Raw genomic sequence first — 20,430 nt, 5'->3', positions numbered from 1 at the left:
GCAGCCTCCCCACAACAGAGGGACATGATGGAGCAAGCAGCTGCCCAGTTAGCTCAGGATAACTGTGAGCTAGCCTGCTGCTTTATCCAGAAGACAGCTGTGGAAAAGGCAGGCCCTGAGATGGACAAGAGGCTCGCAACTGTAAGTATGGGACTGCTGTCTTTTAAAAGTATTGTATGTGCTCATATACATCCATACATTCAAGGCCAGGCTGGATGAGGCTTGGAGCAACCTGGGCTAGTGGGAGGTGTCCCTGCCCATGGCAGGGGGTGGAGCTGGATGGGCTTTAAGTTCCCTTCCAACCCAAACCAGTCTGTGATTCTATGATACTCAGTTTCTAGAATTCACTGTGGTGTTTGGGTTTTTTTCCCCAGGAATTTGAGCTCAGAAAACATGCTAGACAAGAGGGTCGTCGGTACTGTGATCCTGTTGTGTTAACTTACCAGGCTGAGCGGATGCCAGAACAGATCAGATTAAAGGTGAGGATTTTAGCTGAGCTACATTCTGATGGTGCTCTTCTCCCCCTCCTGATAATGAAAAATGGATGGTGCAGCTTCAGCTGTTCAGTTGTTACCCTTGTCTAACACTGCAGCTGGTATTAGCTTGATTAGTAATGGAAACACATGAATATGTTGTTTCAAAATGAGTGTTCATAGCATTTTCCTCAGTTTCCTTGTCTCTTGTTCTGGGCTGTTCCTTTCACTGAAAGATGACTAGTCTGTTTCGTTGTCTTGTCTCCTTAGTATTTCCTTCCCTAAAAGGACATACCATGTGCTCTCAGCAGAGCCTCAGGCATGCATGAAGGCTGTATTCTGTTATTCCTGTTTCTGGGAATGTGAGTTGCGGTTGTAGAGCAAAATCCTCCTGTTTGAAGGTGTGTCAGGAGAGAGAGGACCTCATTGCAGAGCAGCTGAATCCTACTTCTTGATGTCTAGGTCACTCTGTTTAGGAATGTGACTGAGCAGCTGCCTGTTACACAAACTACCCTCATTTCTTACTGCCGCGGTGCTTAACAATGATGTTAATGCCTGTTCTTTTCCTTGCAAAGGTTGGAGGTGTAGACCCGAAGCAGCTGGCTGTTTATGAAGAGTTTGCGCGCAATGTCCCTGGCTTCTTGCCTACCAATGACTTAACTCAGCCTACAGGATTCTTGGCTCAGCCTATGAAGGTAGAGATTTCTGAGTACTATAGTCCTTCTGGTGAATGTTGCAGAACTTGTGTTGTTTGCTAGAAGAGTAGCAAGAATTGGGCATTCGTATTGCTTGGGAATAGTGGTTGAAAGATGCGTTAGTTTTAAAGACAAACTAATGGCAGCATAAAACTTGTATCCAGTGTTAGGAGTTTGTAATCTCAGTTGGTACAGGTTCTACAAGTTGTAATTACTACGTGTAGTTTTAGTAGCAGTGAAACATTTTATTCCAATCTCAGGTTACTGTTGGGGAAGATCATGGATTTTGAGATAATGAACAGTTTTTTGTATGTATACTTGGTCTTAATGACTGCTAGAATTGTTTGCTGGTTATTTCCACAGGTTAAGTTCCTTATATTTGTGTATTTAAAACGCTAACATAACTAATCACAATACTGTAGGGGTCTAAATTTTGGCTGCTATCATTTCTGAAGCAAGCAAGCCAATCAGTATTTGAATTTTGCAAACACAGGCCTTGAAAAAAAAATCACTCACTCCCACTTTCTCTTAAGCAGCAAGCTTGGGCTACAGATGATGTCGCACAAATCTACGACAAATGTATGACAGAACTGGAGCAGCACCTGCAGTCCATTCCACATACCCTGGCCATGAATCCTCAAGCTCAAGCATTGCGCAGCCTCTTGGAGGCTGTGGTAGTGGCTCGTAACTCCCGTGATGCTATTGCTGCACTTGGACTGCTGCAGAAGGTGAGTGTTAACAACTTTCTCCTGTAACACCTCACTTAGAGTTTATTCCTCATTTGGCTTGTGGATTGTCTTGCTTATGACTGTGTATCTTCGTGCATCCTGTGGAACTTGCTTGGTGAACAAACTGAACAACTGCTGTCTTTAGAAATTCAGTAAATAGAACTAGAAGAGGGCCATGGTGTTCACTTGGTGTACTGTACGCACAGTGGACAAACTGCTGTGGGTAGAAGCAGGTACACAATCCGGGGAGTTTTGTTCAGATGTGGCAAGTTAGAGAGCTTTTGTGGTCCAGAATAGTCTTTGATTTCAGGATGATTTGGAAGCTAAGACATTTGAACCATCCTTGTAGGCAGATGGTATTGAGTACCAAGTACTGGATGTATAGCGGCACAGTTGTGCCTTGTTTTTTGCAGTAATTGCTAAACGACTGTGTGGTGTGTTGAACCTGGCCAACAGCAAAGCATCCATCCAGCTGCTCACTCACTCCCCTTTCTCACAGGATAGGTAGAAAGCAGAGGGAAGGCAAGATAATTTGTTCATGACGATTATGACAGTTTAGTGGGGAAAGCAAAAGCTGTGTGCACAAACAAAGCAAAAAAATAAAAATCACTACTTCCCCTCAGCAGGCAGATGCTTAGCCAGTCCTTGGAAAGCAGGGCTTCAGTGTTTGTAACGTTTGCTTGGGAAGGCAAACATCATAACCATGAGTGTCCCCTTTCATCCTCCTATCCCTGAGCTTTTATTGCTGAGCATGATGTCATATGGTATGGAATAATCTTGTTATTCGCTTTGGATCAGCTGTCCTGGCTGTGTTGCTTCCCAGCCTCCTCACTGGTGGGGGGGGCAGAGTGGGGAAGAGGAAGCCTTGATGCTGTGCAAGTGCTGTTCAGTAATTGGCAAAACACTGGTGTGTTGGTTTCAGCACAAATACAAACACAGCACCATACAGGCTGCTATGAAGAAAATTAACTCCATCCAAGCCAGAACCAATAGACTGTACGACGTGGGGAGTGTTGCCGTGAGCTCTGTGAGCTGAGCTGACATCAGTGTCTGTGTAGTAGTGCAGAGTGTAGTGCCAGATGTGGAGAAGAATCCTTTTTGGGTATAGTAGAAGGACACTGAACTGTCTGCATGAGGATGCAAGAACAGCGGCAAAACAAAAGTAACTGGAAGCTGGAGGGAGGCTCTTTGTTCTTGACTGATAGTGCTCGTACCTACTAAAGGATCTAGTCCTGACCAGGATTTGACCAGGTAAATTGTGCTGCCACTGTAAAAGATTCATCTTCTATTTGCTATAGAATAGCACAGATACATCTGAGTGCTGCAGCTGCTTGTCTAAAGAACCTGATAGCTGACCTCTGGCAGGTTCTGTAAATTTTCTTTCATGTAGTTTTTCGTGAGTCATATGCAGAAGTGGCTATGAGGAGGCATTGACTTTCAGAGGCTGCAGCACAAACTAAAGCGCCGTTTCATAGTTTAGCGCATATATGAAGCCAGTGGGGCGTAGTGAGACTGTAAGCTTGTTTGTCAGTGAGCTACATGCTCATCCAGTGAGCATGTAGCTGCTGTAGTAGCTGGTAAAATCTCACATAGCCTTATCAGGGAGTCAGCACAATAACTAAATTGTCTTTTGCATCTCTGCCAAGTCTTCTGGTGTTAATTCTTGCTGATAGAATTTGCAGATTTGGAAGAGGACTTGTTTTTTCCTCTGCTAACAGGTTGCATCTATTCTAGGCTGTAGAGGGCTTACTGGATGCCACCAGTGGGGCAGATGCTGACCTCCTGCTTCGCTATCGTGAATGTCATCTGCTTGTGCTGAAGGCTCTACAGGATGGCCGCGCATATGGATCTCCGTGGTGTAATAAACAAATTACGAGGTCAGTTATGAGACAACAGGAACATTGATGTAGCTATCATCATCTTTTGGGATCTACTGTGTTGTTGTGAATCACTTTTGGACAGATGATACTGTGCGTTGCTGCAGTTTTGACAGACAGAAAACAACTAGCTTTTTTGTCAAAAGTATCTAGATCTTTTGATAATGTTGCTTCATCACAGAACATGATAGGAATCTTTAATAGAATTAAGCATTAGAGATGCTCTGGGTGTTGGGTTTTTTTTCCTCATTTTATAGAGAATGTCTGTGTGCTGTCACAAACTAGGTGATGTGATATTTGCCCACAGCAGAAGCTCTAGTGCTTCAGCTAGACAGATATGCTACTTTGTCCTTGGAAGAGAGGTGCTTATGGTGAATAAACTTGAAGCTCTTGAAGGGCTGTTGTGGCCAGTTGTGCAGGGAAGCAAATGCTTGAGGCTGATGACTGTTCCTGAACTCAAACATTATCTTAGAGAATGCTCTAGAAACAGCTTCTTTTGGAGCTAAGTCATGACTCTCAGTGAATGACACAGGTTCTGAAGTGTTAATTTGAGTTGCTTTGCTTAAACTGTGTTGTTTAAGTAACTTGTTAAAAGAAGGCCAATTCTTCAGGTGCCTGATTGAATGCAGAGATGAGTACAAGTACAATGTGGAAGCTGTGGAGCTGCTAATCCGCAACCACCTGGTTAACATGCAGCAATATGACCTTCACTTGGCTCAGGTAAAGGGAACCTGCTCTTTTGGAGAAGAGTTATGGTCAGTTCATTGTAAGATAGGTGGTTGAACTTTAATTGCCCTTTTTATGTTGACAGTCAATGGAGAATGGCTTGAACTACATGGCTGTGGCATTCGCCATGCAATTGGTAAAGATCCTGTTGGTTGATGAGAGAAGTGTCGCCCACGTAACAGAGGCAGATTTGTTTCACACAATTGAGACACTCATGAGGATTAATGCTCATTCCAGAGGAAATGCCCCAGAAGGGTGAGACTGAAATCCTGTGCAATATATGACTTCTCTTGTGCTCATTTATGATTTGAAATGTTATATGGGCAATATCTCATATCATTCAATCATATAGCTTTAAATTTTCTCTAGGGCTGCAGTCCTATGTTAGTTTAAACTATTATTCTAATGTAATTGCATTGATTTTGTGTCAAAAGAGAGGCAGCTGCAACATGATTTCAAACTCGGTGCTTGAGTAGGAAAATCTGTCTGTGCACTGTGCTCCAAAATACTGTGGTACTGTGAGAAACTCACTTGAATTCCTCTTTATTGCATATTTAGGCAGTATTCTTACCTGTTTAAATTGTAAATATCTAGGTGTTAATAGGGTTATTTGTTAATCACCACCAGTTCATCAAATTAGACAATCATTTCTGTTTCGTTAGACAATTTTCTGTTTAGAATCTACAAAACAATCATCTACCAGTCTCACATGGCTTGTGTATCCACCAGCAGATAACTGGCAGCAAAGGTTGCCACAGCATCTGGAAATACCTGTGGGCCTCCTGTTTCTGAGAGGGAAGCAATTGCTGCTGGGTTTGAGAAGGACAAGGATTGGAGCTTGGAGAACTCCGAATTTCTGTGAGAGCAACCAGCAGCTGGCTGGTGGTGGCGGTGGTGTTTGGCGGGCTGGTGGGGGGGGTGGTGGCTGCCGCTGCCAACACAGCAACTGCTAGTGGGACTTGACTTTCACTGCTTACAAATTACAAAGTGCCCCGGTCAGGCTGTTTAGCACCGACATCTCACTATCTCAGAGGGTTTTAGGGCTTCCAAAATCTGCAAAGATTAAGCTATTTCTAGTACTTGTGGTGCGTTGTTGCAGCACACGGCCACAGGAATTGGAGTGGAACTTCAAAGCTTGTATGACTTAAGTGTTCCTTCTTTCATCATAAATGTATCTGCTTTCATGGGTGACTTCTCCTATTCCAATGAGGATTGGGAGATAAGAGGAGTTAGTATAAGAAATAATTTGCTTTTTTTCAATTATTTTTGACTGAGCTCCCAGTTCACGTACCTTCCAAGGGAGGAGAAATTCTAACCCAGCTCTTGCTCCGGTCTGTTGCATTAGATTACCCCAGCTGATGGAAGTGGTCCGATCAAACTATGAAGCAATGATTGACCGTGCTCATGGAGGTCCCAATTTCATGATGCATTCAGGAATTTCCCAAGCCTCTGAGTATGATGATCCGCCCGGTCTGAGGGAGAAGGCAGAATACCTGCTGAGGGAGTGGGTGAACCTCTACCATTCCGCTGCAGCAGGCCGTGACAGTACCAAAGCATTCTCTGCGTTTGTTGGACAGGTAGAGCTTTTGGAAAGAAAGGTGCTTTTTATTCAACATAAGTAGGGTGTGATGCCCTCCATTTTAAAGCAGTGTTATAACCCATGTTAGGCATCCTTTTGAAACTTTCAGGTGTATTTCAGTTGACTATCAAAATGTTGGCTGTTTTTGATGGTTCTGTAGAAACCCTTACCCTTCACCAAACCGTGTTCTTGAGATACTGGAGCAACAGGCAGTCATTTCAGATCATGAGTTTTGGGTTAAGTCTGGTGGGAAAAGAACTTCATCTATTGGGAATAGTTCTGAAATGCTCCATGTATAACGTTGCTCCTCACAGGTAACAGTAAAAGTTCTGACAGCCTACAGAAGGAAATTGCTACTAGATAGAGATGCAGGTGAATTGTTCCAGACCATGTGAACAGGGAAAAATCCTTTTTCTAACTGGAATAATTAGAGTGAGGGGAAAACTTAAAGCTAAAGTGGTGCCTAAATTTAAGAAGCCTCCAACATTTCACTCATGAGCACTTTAACAGGGGTGATGAACAGCACACATCTGCCTGCCAGGTGTGACTGAGAAGGGAGATGCTGTCAGTGACCCAGCATGTGTGGTAACAAACTCCCTGTATATCTGCAGTCATCTTCCCAAAGCTGGCTTCCTGGCAGCCCCTTGACTGCAGCTTTAAGGAAGCCCTTGACTTAGTCTATTTGCATTGTGTTCTTTTTAAATTTCCATGTTAATACCATAGAAATACTACAGATCTTGCAGCTACCAACCACACAGAAGGTCAAGCTACAGAGTATGCATAAAGATCTTGACTGATGCAATGATTTTTCACGTGACTTTAGTGTCCTCATGTACTGACTTGTAGACAGCTTTCTGTTGGTCTGTCTTCCGCTGCTTAATGTCTTTTTAAAATGTTGGGTCTTGTGTTAAACCCACTTTTTAAAAAAAGTTTTACCTCTTTGTGGGATCTCACTTTTTAAGCCTTAAAGTATACTTGTACAGCATACTTCAGTATAGTGCACTTTTGTCCTGCTTCACTCTTTCATCACACTTGTTTACCTTTTGTACCTACTTGATCAGATTTGAAATAGCAATTGTAATATATCGAAGTGCAGTGTTTATATTTGTTTTCCTTACAGGCTTTAGTTACAGGGTTTAAAGAAGTATTTTGTAATAACTGCATTAAACAAGGTCTGATTACTGAACTAAAATGACCATAATTTTGGCTGCTTAAATTAATTATTGCTTCCTTTACACTAGTCTTTAGGACAAGAAAGAACATAGAACTTTGAAGACATATACATTAATTCCTTTCTTTTTAAAAAAAAAAATTTCAGAAGTACTAGAAGCTCTCTAAGAATTAGCAAGTATGCATTTTATATAGCTTCATGTCTTTGCAGTAGGAGTTTTGAAGAAAGATGCTTTATTCAAAATCCAGAGGCTTCCTGCAGTGTAATTTGTTTCATTTTGATGGCTTTAATACTGTAGGTAACAAATAAAGAGAGGTCTCTTTTTTGATACATACGTTATTAAGAAACAATGGCACCATCCTCTCCAAGGAAAAAAAAAAAACCACCTCCCAGTCTTTCTCTGCATGTTATGTTAATGTAAGGAAAATTCCCTATCCAAATGCAGTTTGCATCTACAGACTGTTGCTAGAAAGTAGTGATGGTTCCTGAGTTTGGTAGCTGAAGTCTGCCATTCCCAGAGCTGAGTGCCTAAACTGAACTGCTGCTGCCTCTTCCTGTCCTTCGTGCGAGGTTGAGTGCTGGTGGCAGAACTGATACTGAAACAGGCTCCTCAGCTATGCTAACAGTTGGAAAGAACTGGGGTCAAAGGAATCTGTCTTTCCTAAAATTGTGTTGCCACCCTCAAGTTGTCTTGAAAATATTAATCTTGGGGAAGAGTAGCAGAGATAGCTTGCTACATATCTGTCTTGGGTGGTAAAAATTAATTGTGCCAGGCAAGGTGGGGGGGTGTTTTGTAAATTATTGTTTGAAATAGGCTGTAAAATGAACTTTCTCTGGTTATGGTTCTGAGGGTTTTTTGTTTCCTGGACAGATGCACCAGCAAGGAATCCTGAAAACAGATGACCTGATCACCCGCTTTTTCCGTCTCTGCACCGAAATGTGTGTTGAAATCAGCTATCGTGCTCAGGCTGAGCAACAACATAACCCTGCTGCCAACCCCACTATGATTCGAGCCAAGTGCTACCACAATCTGGATGCCTTTGTGCGGCTTATTGCACTGCTAGTAAAGCACTCTGGGGAGGCAACCAACACAGTTACAAAGATCAACCTCCTGAATAAGGTTGGGAGCCTTTTTTGTACTTGTTGCATTTAAAGTGCATGATTTGGTGTACCTTTGCTGATAAATGTGAAACGTAGACCTTAATGCAGGCTACTGCTAAAATATCAGATGGGGACTTTAACAGGTTGCTTGCTGCAGTGATAAAGCGTTGAGTGGAGCATCAGGATGCCAGGTGGTATTCTCATTCACAAAGATTTCATATCAACGAAATTTGAAACTCTCCTTTGTGCCTTAAAACGAAAAAGTCAGCTGCTGTTGTTTTGAGGTATTAGAAAGTGTGGTTTAAGGTTGGTGCTTTCCTGGGTGTCTGCCTTGATTTTGTAGAGAGCCTTGCCTGTACTCTTACACTACCTGCTTTATGGCTAGGTGGTCTTAGGCCTTCCAACACAGCCCAGTCATTGTGACTGTGATCCATGGGACAGGAAGAGCAAAGTATAGTCGCTGGGAGTTGCTGATAGAGATTATAATATTAATTTATGTAATGCTTCCAATAACCAGAATTTTTGATTCTTGTTAGAATCTACTGACTTTTTTTTTGCTGAAGGTTAAAGTATTACCTATAGTCTGACTTGGAAAGTAGTTCTTGCTGTCACCGCTGAAATGTCTTGATCTCTTTAGGTTCTTGGTATTGTTGTGGGAGTTCTTCTGCAAGACCATGATGTTCGTCAGAGTGAGTTTCAGCAGCTCCCTTACCATCGGATTTTCATCATGTTGCTGTTGGAATTAAATGCTCCTGAGCATGTGCTGGAGACCATCAACTTCCAGACACTCACAGCTTTCTGGTGTGTATTTGAGATTGGCCACAATGCTCAATCCTTTCCTGGTAGGATAAAGATTGTTCATCTAAAGGCTAGCTGACTGTTACTTTGTGGTGGCTTAGTCACATTCAGAATAACTGGTTCTCATGTAGACTGTCCACTTGCTTGTTTTAGGGAAGATGACTGGTAAAACCCTAGATGCTAAAATGCCTTGCTTTTAGGGCTGTGTACGTTTTTCCCTCAATGTTATGAAAAGCAATCTTATTGCTGTGCACTTCTAACCTGCTCTAACTTTTCTTTCAGTAACACATTTCACATCCTGAGGCCTACAAAAGCTCCAGGTTTTGTTTATGCCTGGTTGGAACTGATCTCCCATCGGATATTTATTGCAAGAATGCTGGCACATACACCACAGCAGAAGGTGTGGCTGCAGTTTATCTCTTCTGAATTAAAAAGCTTACATGGATGCTTATCTGGTGTGATGCTGTTTCCCATGTTTCACATCTCTCAAAGTGCACTAGTAGCATGGCTGTTCTATTTTTGTTGTCTTCCATATTCACAGTAACCTAACTGCATGGAGGAGAGTCTGTGTCATAAACTGGAATACAGGGTGAATTGAATTTAATAAACATGCCTTTGGCAAAGTCTGGAAGAGCTGTTGGCTAGACCAAAAACTTTCAACTCAGAATGGCATGTTGGGTGTTGTGGAAACACCCGTAGCATATGGCGTGCAGCTGAAGCCCTTGAAATGAGCTGTGCTGCACTTGCTGCTAGAGCTAGCAGTAGGACAAAACTTTGATCAGGTTTATTTGAAAACCAATCTAATTATAGTTTTGAACTTAAGATAACTGCTCTTCATTGCACATTTTCCACCTGCTATTTTTTTCTTGACAGGGTTGGCCCATGTATGCCCAGTTATTGATTGATCTTTTCAAGTACTTGGCTCCTTTCCTTAGAAATGTGGAACTCACCAAACCTATGCAAATTCTTTACAAGGTAAAAAAAGTCAGCTAGTAGATGCTGCTTCCAGCCAAAGCTTTGGTAGCAAAATAGGATTTACTGTTCTTTTACAATTAATTTCTTAGTTAAATGAAATTCTGGTGTGGGGCAGAAATGGCCTATCTTCCCAGATTAATTTCTTCCTGTGAATGTTAACCACATGGCACAGAAGGATGACTCTGCAAGTTCTTGGACAGTTTCAACAGTTACACACCTCTTTTGTATTGTATTTTATTTCACAGGGCACTCTGCGTGTGTTGCTGGTCTTGTTGCATGATTTCCCAGAATTTCTTTGTGACTACCACTATGGGTTCTGTGATGTGATCCCACCCAACTGTATTCAGCTGAGGAATCTGATCCTGAGTGCCTTCCCACGGAACATGAGGCTTCCAGATCCTTTCACCCCCAATCTAAAGGTACGACTGACTTTCATGAGTTTGATAATGGGAAACTTTAACACTCCAGATGTGCTTTATCCAGTTTTTTTGGTGTAGACTGTGGAATTTTGGGAACAGAGTTTTGTGCAGGTTCAACCTGAAAGGATAAGCTGTTGAGAAGTGTGTTACATGAGGACTGCATTGAGAACCTAGCATTTGCATAGAAAACCACAGAGCTTTTGCTTTTTTCAAAGGGAGACTTGACTTGATGGTATCCCTCGATCTAACTGGCATGCAGTGTTGGAGCAAGGACATCTTCAAGGACATCGTTATAATTTTTCTGCCTCATTTGTCACCGAAAAACAGACTGCTTAAGGAGTCTTTGTGGCTTTGCTGTTTGAAAGTTCAGCCAACAGTTCTTGTCTCAGTTTTGTTCGGCTTACACAGAATCCTACAGCTTGTGCTTGGCAGGATGTACCTGGAGTTCAGTTGAGTAATTGTTGAAGAGCTGGTGTCCCAGCCCTGTGTCATTGTAAATAGTCTTTGATGAGAAATGTGGATGCCATCTTAATAAGATAAACCACCATTCTGAAGCAAGCCTCTTGCATAATGGGGAGACTTTGAGAAGTGTTAACCTTATCTAATTAAATCTTTGGGCATGTGCCAGTCTCCTAATTGTGGAAGGATTAGGAGCAAACTTTCTCACCCTGCTCAAGCATTCTCCTATTATTATTCTTGCCTAAGCTATGCAGGGGTGATGGGAGAGAAGCTGCAATACTCATTCAGTTAGCACTTCTTGAAATTGAAGAAAGCTCTTCTTGACTTATGCAGATGTTTGTACCTTTTTTAAACTACCAAACTGTCCTGAGTGCAGACAGGGAGGCTTCAAAGGCAGTGACTGAATTCCCCTACGGCCTTTGCCCTTGAATTCTTTTATCCTGGAGCCTCAGTTCTTTGAGACAGGAGTCATCTAAGACGTTTGCACATTAGAGACCGAGCTTCTTCTGAAATCTTCAAAAATGTAGTGTTTCCTTTTCATTGCTGGTAGGAAAAAGTGATCAACAGCAGTAGCTGATCTAATATAACTTACAGATTTGGTCTTGCGTTTTGTTCCTTTAGATATTACTTATGATTTAGCTGACCAGGCTTTCTCTCAACAGGTGGACATGTTAAGTGAGATTAATATTGCTCCACGAATACTCACAAATTTCACTGGAGTGATGCCACCTCAGTTCAAGAAAGATTTGGATTCCTATCTCAAAACCCGTTCTCCAGTCACCTTTTTGTCTGACTTGCGCAGCAACCTACAAGTGAGTGGCTGGTTTCTGGGGACGCTGACTTGAAATAGTGTGACAAATGATCTCACTGTCTGAGTCACCCTCCTTTCTTACAGGAATGTTGTTGGTGTGCAACAAGCATGTATTGCAGGCAGCTGAAAAGCCTCTGAAAAAGCACACTTCTTTGAATATTTCCTCTACTATACCCTAGCAGGATGTTTAAGTCCCTGTGTTAAGTAGCTTAGCCAGGTGGAATTTAAGGAAAGAGGTAACAACCCTAAAATGATCTAATTTAAAAGTAGTTGGTTTGATCTGTATGAGCTGCCAAATGGTTGTGAGTGTCAGGTTATCTAAAGCTTTGAGTCTTCTGCTTGGGTGTTTCTAGTGCACAACCTTGCAAATCTTTAGTGAAGAATGTAGTTAGAGCTGATTGCATCAAGCTTGCTTTGTTCTCAGGCACTGGGTGATGAAGAGCCTTGTGGATTCCATCACATGACTCCAGCACTGTTTATCCAGGCATTGTCTGAGATTCAGCTGGTTTTATTGAACCTGATTGTGGGTTTTTTTAGAATCTGATTAAATTTTTACTCCAAATTGATTGTTATAGAAATGTATGGATCTGTGTGGGGTAAAATGAAGCAAATTAGCTAAAGCCCAGTTCAGAATTATTAGCCAACAGCATTTAATACATCACATGGCTTGGCTTGCAACAGACTTCAAGACTAAATTTGTACTTTCTCAGAAAATTACTCAGACGAAAGCATTCAGACAGTTGCATTTCAGCTAGCCGCTGGCGCTGCTGGTGAATTCGCATTGGCTTTACTTGATTTTGTTTTTTCTTTCAGAGAGGGAGTAAAAAAATTGTCTTGTGGGTCTGTCAGCACTTCGATGCTTTTTAATATGTATATAGATATATGTATCTGTAAGATGTATCTGCTGTATTGCAAAAAGGTAAATACCAAATTGAATTTGTGGATGTCCAAGTATGTTGTTGTCTGTATAGTCAAGAAGATACTTGGATGCTCTTGTACGTGCTGTACCTTCAGTTGATGAAGGAATACAGAATGGTAATGCTTTTCTATCTTTGCTATTAGGTATCAAATGAACCTGGCAACCGGTACAACATCCAGCTGATTAACGCACTGGTGCTCTACGTAGGTACTCAAGCTATTGCGCACATTCACAACAAAGGCAGCACACCCTCTATGAGCACCATTACCCACTCAGCTCACATGGACATCTTCCAGAATTTGGCAGTAGACCTGGACACTGAAGGTGAGCTGGGAACACTTCTAGTACGTGTGATGTCAAATTTAACAGCAGATTGATGAGAAATACAGAAGATTGTAGCTGCTAGTGAATTCACAGTAGGTAATGCTACGTTAGAATATTAAACTCTGAATACAGGAGCAGTGTTAAAACCAAATATTCAAGGGAATGAGAAGTAAGTTTAATGAAGAGGAATTGAATTCTTACTGCCCCATCAGCTTGTGTTGATAAGGCTTTTTCATGTCTTCAGCTGTACCTTCATAAGGCAGGCCCACAAAGCTTAGTCTTAAGCAATACTAGTTGCTGCTTTATTCCATTGTGTGTGTGTGTGTAAGGGAAACAGTTTGTACTCACTGTTCCTCTTCTGCAGGCCGGTATCTTTTCTTGAATGCAATTGCCAATCAGCTACGATACCCCAACAGTCACACCCACTACTTCAGTTGTACCATGCTGTACCTGTTCGCAGAGGCCAACACGGAGGCTATCCAGGAGCAGATCACTAGGTGAGAGCGAAGGCATTTAACTTGCCAGCACTCAGCTTTTCGCTTTCCTTTCTTGGGTATTTTGGATCTTTGAGCTCTCACTGCTTTTACTTTTGGATTTCAGGGTTCTCTTGGAACGACTGATTGTAAATAGGCCTCATCCCTGGGGTCTCCTTATTACTTTCATTGAGCTGATAAAAAATCCAGCTTTTAAGTTCTGGAACCATGAGTTTGTTCACTGTGCTCCAGAAATTGAGAAGTGAGTATAAATTAACCATAAAATCACTAAAAAAAAAAATATCTGAAGGAGGGGCTGAGTCACACCTTGAGTTCTTGGTGCTTTGTAGCAGAAGCACCATTTGCTGCCATGAATGCACCTAACACTGTGTTGCTTCTGTCCTCAGGCTGTTCCAGTCGGTTGCACAGTGCTGCATGGGGCAGAAGCAGGCCCAGCAAGTCATGGAAGGGACTGGTGCCAGTTAGATGAGCTGCATCTTGTGTTGTAAGTGTGCCAGCCTGGAGGTCCCCATCCCGCTGACTGACAGAAGACTCTGTAAGGCTCCTCCTGACCTTCCCCAGCCCCTTTGATTGGGTAGACACAACAGACCCTGGGTGAAAGTCTATGTGGGCATGTTCCAAAGTTTAAAAAAAAAAAAAAAAATTGACTTTTGGCCAAAATTCAGAAGATGCTGTGAATATCATTTTGAACTAGTGTAAATACAAGGAACAGAAACGTTTGTCTGGACTTCTGGGTTTGTGCAAATTCTGTAAAAGGCAGGTGGGTAACTGGTGCCTGTCCAGCTTGTAATAAAGGGGCAGCTGCTGATGCCAAGCACTTCTCTGGGGCAGACCTCCTTGTCCTGACATTCCCAGACTCCCAAAGAATATTGAAAAGCCAGTTATAATATTATGTAACTTATTTTTCTTTATGTGGATGGGGGACCTTTAAATCACTAAGTTGTTTTACAAAAAAAAAAGGTGAATGTGTTTGGAATATGGGAATATTATGGAGTAGGGGGGGTGAGGGAGGGGTTAAGGTACAGCATTGCTTTCCCCCCACCCTCATCAAATGCTGCCAGACAGCAAGTGGAGTGGCAGTCAGAGAATGCCTCCTTTCTGTTGGAGAAGACACACCTCAGGCCCTTTGGGAGAGGGTCAGCTGTTTTTAGTAAAGAAACCAGAGACCAGGCCTATAGCGCCTTTTTTTTTTTTTTTGACACTTGTAAATTTTGGAAGGTGGAGGGGGTTACATCTAGGCCTTTTCCCACCCCTCCAGCCTGTGACTACACAGTATAAGTTTGTAAAAAAAAAAAAAAACAAACACACACATAACCAAAAAAAAAAAAACCCAAAAGAAAAAAAAATAATAAATGAAGCAAAAACCCCAAAGGACCAATACAGCCCATTTTGTAAGGATTTTGAATGTTTTGTAAAGTATTGGTCCATGTGTTGTATTTTGTAGCCTTTCTAGTTCTTGGGCTTTAGTTCTCCCACTTCTTGTATGTATGCATACTGTAGTTACACATTAAAGTCATGACATGCAGCACGTGCCGCTGTGCTTATTCTCTCCAGTTCCATCCTGCCTGGACAGTTGATGTCTTTCAAAGTCCGTTCCACCCATCCAAAGCCTGCAGTTTTCCAGTGTGTTTTGGGCACTGCCTATTGACAGCAACTGGGTTTGTTTTCCAGCATGAGGCCAGAGGGGGAATTGTCAGGACTTGATGGGGCCTTGCTCTGCAGTGCAAAAGGAAAGGACGCTTGTGTGGAGATGGAAGTATCTTCGTTGCAAGTTCATGAGCAGAGTGTGGCTCTGACAAAGCTGTGCTAAAAGGAGACTGCTTACAGTGGAGGGATACAGATCAGCTTCGTTTCTCATGACTTGGACCCTGCTGTGATATTCCCTTCAGCAGGGATCTAGTTAGCTGGAATAATGATAGGTGGCTTTTGTGTTGCTAATACTACAAACTCCTTTAGCCTAGGCCTTGCAACCTAGGAGATACTAGGAAGAAGAGCTTCACTGCTTTCTTTTTAGATAACATCACTTAGTTTGTTAAAGCCAGCTGATTGCTATTGTATGGGTGGAGGGGTTGGGATTTCCTGCTGTGGTTTAAGGGACTGCGTACCTAGCTGTGCTTTTGCTGTACAGAGCAAAAACTAGCTCCAGGGGACCAGTGAGAGAGCTGTGCCAGTGGGCTGCAGCCCAAAGGGAATTCTGTGTGTGACCTGTTTCTCGGCAGTGTTTTTTGGTTGCCTGTGTGTAAAGGAACGGTCTTTTGCCAGTTCCTACCTGGTACTTGTTTGGCAGATTAGTAGTTGTGCTGAAATTGAGCCTTTTAATGTTGGAATTTTTTTGGTTATAGTGTTGCAACTCCAGTTTACTCTTCTTCCTGTATTGGGTTAGGATATGGAGAATTATCGGCAACTCGTTTATCTAGTCCAGATGCTCTGGGATTTTTTTCTGACATTTAACTCTAGTAAATCATATGCAAAGCTTATTGACTTGTCCCAATGACTCAAAGGTCTCTCTGGTTCTGTACTAATGCTTCTGGATGTGGCTGGTTCTCCTCAGACTTTAATAAATGTTAGGCTGAAGAGGGGTTGGGAGGTGGAAAGGACTCAGCCAAGATCCCACTAGCCCAAGCTGTACTGGCAGGATGGAGGCCACCGCTCCTCTCTTGGCAGGTAAGGAACCTGCAACTTGTGCTGTCAAAGTAAATAGTGCTGGTGTCAGCTCCCCAAGGATTCCAGTGTTCCTTGCCAGCAGAGGCCCTGGGTATAATGCACTTCGTGTTTAAGAAATGAAGACTAACCTTTTGATCCACCACATGCCTGGTTTGAAAGCCAGTCTGCTGTAGGAAAAGAATAGCTAAGATGGCAGACTGGGCTCTGTTACACCATTACACCACTGCAGAGGGGGGAGAAAAGATAATGTTAAACCACCCTGGCCCCCAGCAGTGAAGTTAGGGTTGTAGCTGACCTTTATCTACACAAATACAGGGGGTTTGCTCGTTTGCAATACTTCTAACTGCAGCAGCAGCCAAGACCCACCCCCGCCCCCTTTTTAGGTGGGGCTTTGGACCCTCTTGAAGTAGACAGCATTGGCTGGATAAGGAACATCATCTTTATTAAATATAGCTTGGCCTGCAAACCTCCAGTGTTTTGTAATGCAAAAACTGCTGAGGGAAAAATATTAATGTAGCTTAATGTGATGCAGAGCAATGCCTGAGTTCAGGGAAGAACTGTATCAACCAGAGGGGGTGTATCAAACGCTTCGCCTACAGCAGCTGCAGAACTGTGACACTGTGCCTTTATAGTTTCAAACCCATACAGAAATGCCTTTTATAAAGGTAAAAGGAAATTATCTTGCTATACTGAACCTACATGAAGACCAGATGGATGGGCTTGTACTCTTTAAAATGCTCAGTATTAAAAAAGCACAGGTGAAGAGTTTAGCATCTCCACCTGCCACGTATTTACTCTGAACCTCTGGAAGGTAAGAGCTACCAGCTGGATTTCTGCCCTCTTCATCTGGACAAGGAGCAGTTCTGGCTTTACATTTCTGATATTAAATGAGGGACCCCACTTGCTGTTCTGACAGTGTATGACTGCCTTCCTAAAGTGGCCATTAGGAGATCTGGATTTTCTTAAGTTGTCTAAAAGAAGGTGGTAGTTGTGCTCCAGAGCTCTCCTTGTAATGTAAGGCCACCCCAAACCACTTCTGTGCTGTGGAAGATACTTTTGTTTATGCAGAGGTAGCTAAAAAGCCATATGCCATTGGAGGGACAAGTAGGCCCATATTTATATTTAATCTTGCTCTCTGTTCTCACTGCTGTAGGAGAGATGGCCAGAAGGTGACCTTCCCTTCCTAGGCACAGTTCCAGGCAGTTCATTTCCAGAGGCAGCGAGGTTTCTAGTGTACCAGCTCTAGCAGCTGATGCAAGATCTTTTTCTGTCCATAGCGCACATGCAAAGCTTGCTGCTCCCTTCGACTCAGTTTCTCGTAAGTCTCCTTGTTATTTAGTAAGTCCTGCTCTGCTTTCAAGTCTGACCCGTAGGACTCCAGGGTCAGCAGCACACTGTCATAAAGGAGCTTCTTGCAAGGGGTTTTAAGTCTGGAGAGAGCCTTGTTAGAGAGGAGAGAGTGTTGTTCTTCCTCACTGTCATCTTCCCAGCCATCTTGTTCCTTGTACTCCTTGAACTCTTCTTCTGACATGCAGAGCACCTGTAATGACCCAGGCAAAGAGACCTGTCATGGGCAGCGAGGGTACACCAGGCTTTCTCCTCAAGAGAGGTGTGGTCTTAGAGCAGGTGAATTATTCCTCAGCTGCACTAAAGGTGAGAGAGTAAAACTGGCTTAGATACCTCATCACAAAATAACTTGTGAGTGAAAAGAACATTCAAACAGCAAACGTAGGTGCTGGGAACAGTCTTAAAAGGACATCTCGGCAGCTACCTACAAACATGCAAAGCTCTCTAGAACAGCAGTAACCACAGAGCCATTCAAGATTGGTACGTAAGTACATGCTGGTGGCTAGTTCGGGAAAGGAAGATAACAGTACCTAAAGTCTGGGAGCTCAGCAGCTACAATCCCTACTAGTCTTCGTTGCGGGAGTGTTTGTACTGAAATGCCTTTACATGCTTGTCCCCTTTCACCAAACCGTTTTGTGTGCTGGTTTGCACAGCTGCAGTATGCTCAGTCTGCGCCCCTCCTGCTGTAGCTCCTCCACCCCTTGGCAGTGCTTACCTTCAGGGTCACAGCCAGCTCTTCCTCTGTCAGCACCTCATCCCAGCCCAGCACAAAGGCACCTTCCTCCCCCACCATCTCCAGCTGGCACAAGAAGTCCCACTGCTCTGAGACCAGCTGCTGCTGTGCTTTGCTTCTTGCCCCTGTTTTGAAGACAGACAGAGCTGCAAACCCAGCTGGGATTGCAGCAGAGGGTGGGGTGGTGAAGGGAGAAAGGGAAACAAGGCAGAAAACAGAGGCGTCGCCCCAGCACCCCAAGTGCTGTGGAATAGGCTTGTTCTTCACATCACCCTTGATCCCTGCTTCACTACATCACTATTTAAGAGATCCCTGCTCCAACCTTTCCCAAAGTGGCTTCAGGTACCACTCACGCTGCAGCGCTGCCTTGCGTACTGTCACCATCTGGATGTCAGCCGTGTCGTTGGTGTTGCCAGGGTACGGCTCTGCGAAGCCATACATGTGTAGGAGCTGCCAGTTGGCCATCTGCCCATAGGTGTTGAAGATCTCTTGTCCTTTGCTGATGGGCTGTGTTGTAACCATTTGTAAACATTGCTGCAAGCGGGGAGAGAAGAGGCTCATTGCTGCGGTGATCCTGCCACTCTCAGAAACGAAGTGTTTCAGAGAGGCTCAGATGACCCTCAGTTCCTCCTAGCTAAAACGAGGCATGCAGCAGGGCAGTATGTTGAGCAAAACAGCTTCCTATTAATGAGATCCAGGCCAGCCAGGCTGCTCTGGCAGGTGAACAGTGCTGCTCTGGGTTCAGACAGCCAGCCCCACATAGCTGCCACACCCAGAGGCCTTGAGGAGAACCGGACCATGGTGACGCCTGGCACAAGGGCTCTGCACTCACAGGGGAGTATTCCAGGTTGGCATTGTGGTTGGCCACGTGGTTCAAAATATCTGCTACAGGCACCATCATGGGAGGATTGGGGCCCTTCTCATCTTCATCTTCCTCCTCCAAAGGTTCCTGAAAGCTAAGACAAGGGAGATGAAGACAAGCACATTTTACACCTTGAAGCACAAGCTTCAGCTCATACTTAAAAGGTTGCAGTTGCACAAGAACGTTAAGTAATGCAGCCTTTAACCATTCCCCTGTGGTCCTCCTCTTGCCTTTGCTCCTTGTCCGAGCAAAGCCCTCACTTCTCTCACCTGTAGGCCATGACAAATGCCACCAGCTGCTTGTACAACTCCAGTGTGTGCAGCTTGGGGTCAAAGATGTTGGGGTGAGACTCCATGAAAGGCAGGATGATGGAGCTGTACTCCAGGTGGATGTTAGCCAGGTCCCTGTCCACAGCTTCTGGGATGCCTGTGCCCTGCAGGAGCCGCCTTCGCTCTTCTTCAGGCCTGGTGCAAGAAAAACAGCAGTTTTATCTCCATCTGCCCCTGTGAGGAGGGTCTAGAAACTTATTTCTCCTTCAACACCTCAGCTTCATGGTGCTCTCCAGCCTCCTGGTGCCAGTTTATGCCTGGAGCCACCTTAAACCCCACCTTGGGGGGTCCCCCGGGCTACTGCTGCCACAAGCAGAGGGCTAGATGCGAGGGAAAGGATCACACAGGAGGGACCACATCCAGCCCAAGGAGTCCAGTCCCGCAGTCCCTGCGCCTTGCTGTCACCTTACCAGAACATGGGGTGATCCAGGCTCCTGAAGTCCTGCCAGAGGGAGAAGTAAGGCTGCCAGGGGGAGTTGCTAGCTGTGTACTCGTGGAGGAGGGCCAGCAGGAGAGGCACCCACCCCGACTGGCTCTGCAGGGAGTCCTGGGCTAACGAACCACAGACACAAAAACGTAAGTTACAACTCAGGCTGAGGTTTTGGTTCCTTCCTCTGAGAACCAGTCTTCTGTGAGCCTGAGCCCCCAGGCCTCAGCGCCTGCCTGTAGCCTGGGGCTGGGGTCCTGTTTTTACTCTGGAAGATCTCTCCACTCTTGGGTTTGCCCTGAGCTGGACCAGAACCTGCTCCTCTGAGCTGCTGCAGGCCCTGCACCTCCCCTGCTGTGGGGCTTGGGGGCCTTTCTCCAAGCAGCTTGTCTGTCCTGGGCCTCCAGGAAAGCACCCTCCTGTACATCAGCACTTCAACCACCTGGAGGTGGGAGTAACAGTTTTTCTCAGAGCCCAGCACGGCTCCAGGCTCCCTTAGGAAGCCTTATGGGCACCTGA

At 44.2% G+C, this 20,430-nt stretch overlaps 2 protein-coding genes across 2 annotated transcripts in view; one reads left to right on the top strand and one right to left on the bottom strand.

Moving 5' to 3' along the window:
- CNOT1 (CCR4-NOT transcription complex, subunit 1) overlaps window positions 1-14,839 on the top strand; it is a 31,738-nt gene extending 16,899 nt beyond the window's left edge. The window contains exons 16-33 of the mRNA XM_010077385.1: window positions 1-141; window positions 375-479; window positions 1,049-1,168; window positions 1,705-1,896; window positions 3,631-3,773; window positions 4,385-4,493; window positions 4,585-4,754; window positions 5,845-6,076; window positions 8,121-8,369; window positions 8,988-9,151; window positions 9,431-9,548; window positions 10,022-10,123; window positions 10,369-10,542; window positions 11,664-11,813; window positions 12,875-13,055; window positions 13,420-13,552; window positions 13,656-13,790; window positions 13,936-14,839. Coding sequence (XP_010075687.1) covers window positions 1-141; window positions 375-479; window positions 1,049-1,168; window positions 1,705-1,896; window positions 3,631-3,773; window positions 4,385-4,493; window positions 4,585-4,754; window positions 5,845-6,076; window positions 8,121-8,369; window positions 8,988-9,151; window positions 9,431-9,548; window positions 10,022-10,123; window positions 10,369-10,542; window positions 11,664-11,813; window positions 12,875-13,055; window positions 13,420-13,552; window positions 13,656-13,790; window positions 13,936-14,014 — 2,697 coding nt within the window. The 3' untranslated portion in view covers window positions 14,015-14,839. The remainder of the gene's footprint in view (window positions 142-374; window positions 480-1,048; window positions 1,169-1,704; window positions 1,897-3,630; window positions 3,774-4,384; window positions 4,494-4,584; window positions 4,755-5,844; window positions 6,077-8,120; window positions 8,370-8,987; window positions 9,152-9,430; window positions 9,549-10,021; window positions 10,124-10,368; window positions 10,543-11,663; window positions 11,814-12,874; window positions 13,056-13,419; window positions 13,553-13,655; window positions 13,791-13,935) is intronic.
- Window positions 14,840-17,247: 2,408 nt separating this feature from the next.
- SETD6 (SET domain containing 6) lies at window positions 17,248-20,036 on the bottom strand (the record flags this gene model as incomplete). The annotated part of the gene is made up of 6 exons (XM_010077383.1): window positions 17,248-17,753; window positions 18,276-18,418; window positions 18,647-18,827; window positions 19,126-19,249; window positions 19,425-19,619; window positions 19,895-20,036. Coding segments are annotated over 6 exons (1,097 nt in total), but the record flags the coding sequence as incomplete, so codon positions are not given.
- Window positions 20,037-20,430: the final 394 nt, after the last annotated feature.

This window comes from Pterocles gutturalis, unplaced genomic scaffold (assembly GCF_000699245.1).
Source record: "Pterocles gutturalis isolate BGI_N339 unplaced genomic scaffold, ASM69924v1 scaffold39668, whole genome shotgun sequence".
Classification (NCBI taxonomy): domain Eukaryota; kingdom Metazoa; phylum Chordata; class Aves; order Pterocliformes; family Pteroclidae; genus Pterocles; species Pterocles gutturalis.
This window is presented reverse-complemented; position numbering and strand designations above follow the sequence as displayed.